This window comes from Hyalella azteca, unplaced genomic scaffold, assembly GCF_000764305.2.
Source record: "Hyalella azteca isolate HAZT.00-mixed unplaced genomic scaffold, Hazt_2.0.2 contig8839, whole genome shotgun sequence".
In the NCBI taxonomy this organism is placed as follows: Eukaryota; Metazoa; Arthropoda; class Malacostraca; order Amphipoda; family Hyalellidae; genus Hyalella; species Hyalella azteca.
In genome coordinates, this window is record NW_025938923.1 from 5887 (window position 1) to 15657 (window position 9771).

A 9771-nucleotide genomic window follows, 5' to 3' on the forward strand; every position below is an offset into this window, starting at 1 on the left:
TACAAGAGAGATGCATAGATGTGTATTGCCCGAGACAATGACTTTACATAGTATTGAATATTCGTGAACTAATTTTATTCATTTTTCTACTTTTTACCAACATAGAAGAATGTAATTCATATTTTCTAGATTTATCTATACTGATAGTGCAAAAATTTTCAATTTCATTCTGAAAACGTCGGTATTTCTTGAAATGTAAATAGCTTTGAACGAAACTAAATGTGGTAAAATTACACAACCTGCTTTACTTGATCCGAACAAAACTGGTTTCATGATTTCAGGACTCACTCATTTATTTTATAAGTAAATACAGTAATCCATAAGCTTGCTCACTGATTTATTTTATAGGTAAATACAGTAATTTACAATTTTGCCCACTCATTTATTTTATAAGTAAATACAGTAATTTATGAGCTAGCTCACTCATTTATTTTATAGGTAAATAAAGCAATTTATAAGCTTGCTCACTCATTTATTTTATAGGTAAATACAGTAATTCATTAGCTTGCTCACTCATTTATTTTATAGGTACATACAGTAATTCATAAGCTTGCTCACTCATTTATTTTATAGGTAAATACAGTAATTTACAAGCTTGTTCACTCATTTATTTTATAGGTAAATATAATAATTTATAAGCTTGCCCCCTCATTTATTTTATAAGTAAATACAGTAATTTAAAAGCTTGCTCACTCATTTATTTTATAGGTAAATAAAGCAATTTATAAACCTTCTCACCTATGTATTTTATCAGTAAATATAGTAATTTATAAGCTTGGTAACTAATTTTTTTTTGTAAATATTTATCTATACGAAAAAATTTACCAATTTACGAAAAGTTATTTGCAGCGTACGAAATATTCCCGCCTTTCGGCTATTTTCGGAGTGCACCTCAAGGTCTATTATAAATAATAAGTAAATTCTAGCGAAATTGGGTGACTGTATGCAGGTTCTATATGTTTTGTTATCAAATTAACCAAACTTTTGGATGTTTGCAGTCTTTTTGTGCATTCCCTAATAATTTTTTTCCTGAAATTGAATAGAGGAAAAATATTCTCAGTTCACATTGAACTATAAACTGAACACAAATTTTTCCGAAAATTTTCCGAATCACCTGAAAGAAAAAAATTGTTTATTTGTGTCAGGAAAAATATTCTCAGTTCGCATTGAACTATAAACCGATTGCAAAATTTTTCGAAAATTTTCCGAATTACCTGGAAGAAAAAAATTGTTTATTTGTATGAGGAAAAATATTCTCAGTTTGCATTGAACTAAAAATCGAACACAAATTTTTCGAAAAATTTCCGAATTACCTGAAGAAAAATAAAATTAGTTTATTAGTGTGAGGAACCGCAAGCCCAAGATGGCGTTGCGCGCGGGCTGGGTGCCGTGCGTGGGCTTGCAGCCGCCCAAGCCCAGCCTGCAGTTCATTGAAGAGGCCGCCTCAGTGTCCCTTGAGTGTGAAGGGCTGCTGAGCGGCGGAAAAGGTGGGTCAAATGTGGGTTAAAAGTGGGTCAAAAAGTGGGTCTAAAGGTGGGTCAGCCTGCAGTTCATTGAAGAGGCCGCCTCAGTAACCCTTCAGTGTGAAGGGCTGCTATGGGGGGGAAAAGGTGGGTCAAAAGGTGGGTCAAAAAGTGGGTCAAAAAGTGGGTTAAAAGGTGGGTCAAAAGGTGGGTCAAAAGGTGGGTCAAAAGGTGGGTCTAATGGTGGGTCAAAAATGTGGGTCTAAAGGTGGGTCAAAAGTGGGTCGAAATGAGGGTCTAAAGGTGGGTCAAATGTGGGTCTAAAGGTGGGTCTAAACGTGGGTCTAAAGGTGGGTCTAAAGGTGGGTCAAATGTGGGTCTAAATGTGGGTCAAAAGGTGGGTCAAAAGGTGGGTCAGCCTGCAGTTCATTGAGGAGGCCGCCTCAGTGTCCCTTGAGTGTGAAGGGCTGCTGAGCGGGGGAAAAGGTGGGTCAAATGTGGGTCAAAAGGTGGGTCAAAAGTGGGTCGAAATGTGAGTCAAAAGGTGGGTCAGCCTGCAGTTCATTGAAGAGGCCGCCTCTTTGACCCTTGAGTGTGAAGGGCTGCTGAGCGGCGGAAAAGGTGGGTCAAATGTGGGTCGAAAGGTGGGTCAAAAGTGGGTCGAAATGTGGGTCTAAAGGTGGGTCAAATGTGGGTCAAAATGTGGGTCAAATGTGGGTTAAAAGGTGTGTCAGGGAGGACTCCCCTCACTCTACTCCCCTCACTCTACTCCCCTCACTCTACTCCCCTCACTCTACTCCCCTCACTCTACTCCCCTCACTCTATAAATACAACTTCCATTTAATCTCTTCCGCATACTGCAGCCAACCCTTTCTATTGACCCTCTGAAAACAGAGGGAGGGGTGCAGTTATAGCGACCCTCTGAAAACAGAGGGAAGAACTACAATTATTTCGTCTTATTTTGAACAATGATTAACTCCATTGAAATTTACAGTTGTATTTGTAATATCTTAATACAAGTCCATGAAGAGATATAAACGTTGGTTGCTGTATCTGTTTTTCGCCGGTATCAAAACTTTTAGGGTTGTTTCATGATTGTTAATTAACAAATTAGTTCGCTTTATAAAAAGGTAGCCTCGCTTAATAATGTGGCTCCTCGTATAACCTTAATTTCTTTAAACTTAATTATTTCCATTTTTCTTAATTTACGAATAAGAAATTATTCTCTAATATACTCGTGAGGCTGAGATAAGTATTCTAATGAGTATTAATATCTGACTAAGATAATAATCACTTTATATTAATTAATAATTCTCATAGTAATTAATTAATCATTTTTGTAGTACTGATTTACGAATAGGAATTTATTTTCTTTATATTAATATGAACATTGAATAATTATTCTCGTATATAATAATGCGGGAATAAGATAATGAATCTCGTACATACCATAAATATCAGAACAATATATTTATTTTCGTATTTACTAATTTATGATTAAGAAATTATTTTATTTAATACTAATATGAAAATTGGATAATTATTCAGGTACACAAGAATGTGATAATGGGATGATTATTTCAGTACTTACTTAAAGGATGATAAGTTTTCACGTGGATATTTTTAAGGTGCGCGCGGTTGAGTTTTTTTCACGTGGATATTTCTAAGGTGCGCGCGGTTGAGTTTTTTCGCGCGCATATTTCTAAGGAGCGAGCGGATGTTTTTTTTACGCGGATATTCCCAAGGTGCGTGCGGGTGTTTTTTCACGAGGATATTTCTAAAGTGCGTGAGGGTGTTTTTACGTGGATATTTCTAAGGTGCACGCGGTTGAGTTTTTTCACGCGCATATTTCTAAGGTGCGCGCGGTTGAGTTTTTTCACGCGCATATTTCTAAGGTGTGCGCGGTTGAGTTTTTTCACGCGGATATTTCTAAGGAGCGAGCGGATGAGTTTTTCATGCGAATATTTTTAAGGTGGGTGGGGGTGATTTTTTTCACATGGATATTTCTAAGGTGCGTGCGGGTGAGTTTTTTACGTGGATATCTCTAAGGTGCGTGCGGGTGTTTTTTTTTTCACCCGAATATTTCTAAGGTGCGTGGGGGTGTTTTTTTCACCCGAATATTTCTAAGGTGCGTGGGGGCGTTTTTTTACGTGGATATTTCTAAGGCGCGTGCGAANGTTTTTAATTATATTGCAACATTGCATAATTGTTAAGCGCATGAATATTTAATCCATTCAGTATTTATTATAAAGAAGAGCCTGCATATCACATTTCCTAAGTGCGCTCGCTAATTATACTTAAACGTCGGGAAAATAAAAAAGAAATCGTTAAATAAAATAGTAGTGATTCATTGCAATGCCCAACGCATAATTTTTCACCATATGAAGCAATATTCGCCCAATTTTTAAAATTAACCGAACTAAAATTTAGAATTTCTGATATTTTTAGCAAGTTTATGTACTATAATTTAGCCTACAAATATTGAATCAGCCGTCACTCGTCAGGTTAATCATTATTAAAGTAAATAAATATCATCAGGTGTTACGATTACGACCAATTATGATAATTTTATTTTTTTTTGTATTATCCTGTTAATAGATCGCTTAATTAATGAAATAACTATTCACTTTTCCAGCGCACTCATCGGAGACGGTCAGCGTGAACGATTCTGCACCGAAGGTACGAAGTAAATTCAAGTCTAGTTTAATGTTTGAATTTTGGTACGAATTTCGATTTAAGGTGCGAATAAGTTAAAGAAAATCTAGACCTCACTGTCGATAGTGTTGTCTTTGTTAGGCATTTTTTATTGATAGTAAGCATGTTTCATTTTCCATTTTTCAGCTGTTTTGCTTTATTAAAATTTCAACTAAAATTTTACACTGGTTCTGGTTNTGTTTGAGCCATTTTTCGATAGTTATCATCTGCCATATCGTGACTGAAAGTCACGCAATCTGTCTTAATGGCCGTGAAGAATGTGATGGATGTTTGAAGGAAGAACAATGGCGGTTAAAAATATTTCAGTCTCCCTTTGTGATCAACCCGATCAGTGAATCGAACTGAAACGACTAGAAGGGTTTGAAACGTGAAACAATTATGCATTAATCGCTTGTATCATCATTTTCCAATTGGTGTATATTTAAATTCTAAAAAATATCATGTTTCTAAAGGATAACTTACTAATTAAAACTTTATCTAAGTTTAGTTAAGGTTGCGTGTCGCATGAACGCTTTGCTTTCGTGCCAGTGATTTAATATTCGTTGGGCAATTAGCCGATGAAAGAGTCTTTAATTTGGTGTTGTTATCCAGCGTAATAAAGGTTCGTAATTAACGCGTTTAATGAAATTTCACTTCCACCTCATTTTACTTTTACTTCATTTTATTGTAAACTCAGTTTACTTTAAGCTTATTTTACTTTAAGCTAACTTTTCTTTAAACTCAGTTTACTTTAAAATCATTTTGCTTCCATCTCATTTTACTTTCATGTCCGTCTATTTCGTATTTCTTTTTATATCCGTATATTTCGTATCCTTTTTTCGTCCGTATATTTCGTATCTCTTTTATGTCCGTATATTTCATGTTTTATGTCCGTATATTCCGTATCCCTTTCATATCCGTATGTTTCGTATCTCTTTTATGTCCGTTTACTTCGTATACTGCTTGATTTAGTTTCCTTGTGTCTGGAAACAAAACGCGAGTTCCGTTTAAATAAATTCTTCGTCTTTTCCTGCTTTCACCTCAACGTGAGTAAATTATTTAAATCAACCCGATCAGTTGGATCGAACTGAAACGACTAGAATGGTTTGAACGTGGAACAATTGTGCATTAATCGTTGGTATCATCATTTTACAATTGGTGTATATTTAATTCTAAAGACTATATTTCTTAATTAAGGAAAAGTTATTAATTAAAATTTTATCTAAGTTTAGTTAAGGTTGCGTGTTGCACGAATGCTTTGCTTTCGTGCCAGTGATTTAATGTTCGTTGGGCAATTAGCCGATGAAAGAGACTTCAATTTGATTTTTTTATCCTCCGGAATAAATACTCGCAATTAACGGTTTAAGTAAACCTATTTTACTTCAACTTATTTTACTTATACTTCTTAGAACTTTAAACGCAGTTTACTGTAAACTTATTTTACTCTCAACTCATTTTTTATAACTCAGTTCACTTTAAAACATTTTAGTTCTATCGCATTCTACTTCTATGTCCGCATATTTCGTACCCTGCTTGGCGTATTTTCATTGCGTCTGGAAATTAAACGAGCATATCGTTTAAATAAATTATTCATTATTTCCTGCTTTCACCTCAACGTGAGTAAATTATTTATTTCAACCTGCGAAATTTCATATATTTTTATTTTCCCAATTTGATAACTGTATAACAGAGGCTGTATTTATCTTCTAACAAATTGCTGCTAAAAACAGAACTTGTTTCATAAATTCTATTAGATTTTTTACGATAATGTCGCAGAAATTTGTACACAATTTTACTTTTATTCCCTTCGCTGAACTAATTTATTTATCCGATAATTCACGTCAACGAATTGGTTATCAATAATAACGATATCAGAATAATGTCCTTCCTTAATTTAACTTAAACTCTGCGTCGTAAATTAAATTAGAATTTGAAATTTTGAAAATTTCCATGGGCAGTCGAAACCTGCGATGAAATTAGTGATGAACCCCAAGGGAGTCCAGGATCACAGGACAGTCGAGCAGCACTACGAGCAACTCCTACAGGAGTCAACCACCTCCTCCAGCAGCTTCCCCGCCCACTTTGGTCCTTCAGTGCACATCCCACCCAGTCCTGAGATAGCCAAGGATATCATCAACGACATGCAGAGTCCTACAGGCAAAGGTTAGTCATCTTATATCAACGACACCCAGAGTCCTACAGGCAAAGGTGAGACATCCTACCTTCACATATCACTTGGTCCTGAGATAGGCAAGGATATCATCATTCATCAACGATACGCAGAGTCCTACAGGTGAAAGGTTTTACATGCAAAAAAACTGATTGCATAATTGCGAACAAAGTTTGTAAAATTTCGTTAAGATTTAATGGTCGAAAACACAGATACACTAAATATCAGTTGAACTTTCAAAGTACTCGACTGTTTAAAGAATTGTTTTCCATAAACTAAAAACTCATCATCTAAGGTACACTTCCCTTCAGATGATGAAAACGTTCTCCCTTAAAACCAGAACAATCCTATCATCTGTTTTCAAAATTTTGTACCAGCTGAATCACATTCTCGACATACCTGCTACAGAATTACTACACTTATACCATATCTGATGTACTTATTCTCAACATGCCATACCCTCTGTACATATTTTTACAATGCCTGCTGTATCTCGTCTAGGGCATATCATATCCACAGAACTTATTTTCAACATACCTGCTGTGAATCCTTTCTTTAAAAAAAAATTCGAGACGCGTTTTCAGGCGTTATTAACTCAAACGGATATAACGGTAGCGGGCTTTCAAGCAAATCAGCATCTCAGGGTGCATGCAAATAAGCGATTAAGCATGTCATCCCGCTGTACCTATTTTGTACATGACATAATAAGGTACACTTCCCTTCAGATGATGAAAACGTTCTCCCTTAAAACCAGAACAATCCTATCATCTGTTTTCAAAATTTTGTACCAGCTGAATCACGTTCTCGACATACCTGCTACAGACCTACTACGCTTATTTTAGGAATACTATATTTGCTGTATTCTAGATTTAAATAACATAACTATTGCATCTTAGTTTTAACATACCATATCTGATGTACTTATTTTCAACATGCCATACCCTCTGTACATATTTTTACAATGCCTGCTGTATCTCGTCTTCGGCATATCATATCCACTGAACTTATTTTCAACAATACCTGCTGTATCTTTTCTTCAACATTTCATCGCGCTGTACTTATTTTCAACATAACATACCGGCTGTGTCTTTTCTTAAGCATATCATCCCGCTGTACCTATTTTCAAGAAAACATACCTGCTATGTCTTTTCTTAAGCTTGTCATCCCGGGGTATTTATTTTCAACATAACATAACTGATGTGACCGAGGTTTAAGGTTTAAAGGGCCAAGTGAGGTGACACCGTAGTGGGCAGAGCTTTATTACGAACTGAGAACACACTGTACAACGGGTTACCACAATGACTTATCTCGTTGCCATACAGGCAAGCTATGTCTTTACTTAAGCTTGTCATCCCGGGGTACTTATTTTCAACATAACATACCTGTTGCATCTTTTCTTTAACATTCCATACCTGCAGGATTATATAGCGAAGTTAGTCTGCCAAATACAGGCATAACTGCAATTCTAGACAGAAATTTTCCCATTAAATACTGAATATTCCGCATATTGTTCATTATGATGGCAACTTCATTCACATAATAATTGAATAATTATTACTAATACTAATTATTAATAATACGTAATAATAATTAATTCACAGTTATTAAAGTATTTTGAAATATCATGATAGCCTATCAAATACAAGCGTACCTGAAATTTTAGACGGAAATTTGCGCATTAAATACTGAATATTCCGACTTCAGGAGCGGCACTCTTCGCCAAGCGCAAGAAGCGGATGGACAAGTTTATTGTGGATGAGACGAACGTTCAGAAGACCAGCGCCTACCAGCACAGCGTCGTGGTAAGTCAAGAACCGTTCTTATCCCGGCGAATGACGTCGGAAAAATGAGAATACGAGTTTATATATATGCGTATTAATGGCGTTGTGGTAAGTCAACTACCGTTCTTATCATACCAGGGCCTTTACTTTCAAGAAAAGTTAATAGATCGTAAGTTCATCAGCCAATCATTGACGGCCTTTCAAGCAAAATCCACCAATCATAGACAAGAAAATAGAGCGTAAGTACTTACGTTCACTTAGCGAGTTTTGAAAGTATGGCCCCAGGCAAATGACTTCGGAGAAATAGGAATACGACTTTATATTTATGCGTATTAATGGCGTCGTGGTGAGTCAAGAACCTTTCTTATCCACCAGGCAAATGACGTCGGAAAAATAAGAATATGACCACAAGGCCATTTATATGGCCACAAGGACATTTATATGGCCACAAGGCCATTTATTTATGCCCATTACCGTTTATTGATTTTTAGCGTCCGTCCGTCTGTCTGTCCGTCCGTGGTGACTTCACGTTTTCGTCGACGAGAAAATGCGCTCTCTGTCACTCACTGCAGTGAGTACTGAGTTATACTTTTTTATTTATGCCATTAAGCTATTATTCACACTTGGCCCATAAAAGGTTATTGATTTTTTCACACTTGAACGACGAGGTTCGTATTTCAATTGAAGAAACCACGCTGTTCAAGATTGCAATATAAGTTTACATGTGCGCGAAGTAAATGTTATTTAAATATATCTTCAGCCCATTTATGCGCATTCTCCATTGCATTATACGACGATAATTTTCTTTTTCCTCCTTTATAGTGAAAAAATAATTTTTATTTTATTAATATTATTTTATTATTATTATTATTATTATTATTATTATATTGTTATTTTATTTTATAACTATTTTTATATTATTACTAGAATAATTTTAGAATGCACATTAATATTTTTATGAACAGCAAAACAGCAGCATGGAGCAGTCGTTCAGCAGCTTTTCAAGCAACAGCAGCAGCAGCAGCAGCGTGCAGCAGCAGCAGCAGCCTGTTGCTGCTGCTGCAACTCCCGGGCTTACTGCTCCGCCTGGTAGCAAGAAGCGTCTGCAGCAAGAGAGAGATTTGGAGCAGCAAAAGATCATGGTTAGTATGACCAATATATGGGATGTGACTAACATGACCAATATATGAGACGTAGCCAACATGGTTAGTATGACTAATATGTGAGGCTTGACCAACATTGTTAGCATGACTAATATGTGAGACGTGACCAGCATGACCAATATATGAGATGTGACCAACATGACTAATATGTGAGAGTGACCAACATGGTTAGTATGACTAATACTAACCATGACATAACCAGCATGACCAATATGTGAGAGTGACCAGCATGGTTAGTATGACTAATATATGGAACATGACCAGCATGACCAATATGTGAGAGTGACCAACATGGTTAGTATGACTAATATATGGGACATGACCAGCATGACCAATATGTGAGAGTGACCAACATGGTTAGTATGACTAATATATGGAACATGACCAGCATGACCAATATGTGAGAGTGACCAACATGGTTAGTATGACTAATATATGAGACATGACCAGCATGACCAATATGTGAGAGTGACCAACATGGTTAGTATGACTAATATATG

The 9771-nt window shown here is 36.0% G+C and overlaps 1 protein-coding gene across 1 annotated transcript in view; it reads left to right on the top strand.

Moving 5' to 3' along the window:
• Nucleotides 1-1291: 1291 nt before the first annotated feature.
• LOC108670366 (cell wall adhesin EAP1) overlaps nucleotides 1292-9771 on the top strand; it is a 22006-nt gene continuing 13526 nt past the window's right edge. The window contains exons 1-5 of the mRNA XM_047881791.1: nucleotides 1292-1487; nucleotides 4099-4142; nucleotides 6116-6320; nucleotides 8032-8129; nucleotides 9077-9250. Of these exons, the coding sequence (XP_047737747.1) occupies nucleotides 1364-1487; nucleotides 4099-4142; nucleotides 6116-6320; nucleotides 8032-8129; nucleotides 9077-9250 (645 nt within the window). The 5' untranslated portion in view covers nucleotides 1292-1363. The remainder of the gene's footprint in view (nucleotides 1488-4098; nucleotides 4143-6115; nucleotides 6321-8031; nucleotides 8130-9076; nucleotides 9251-9771) is intronic.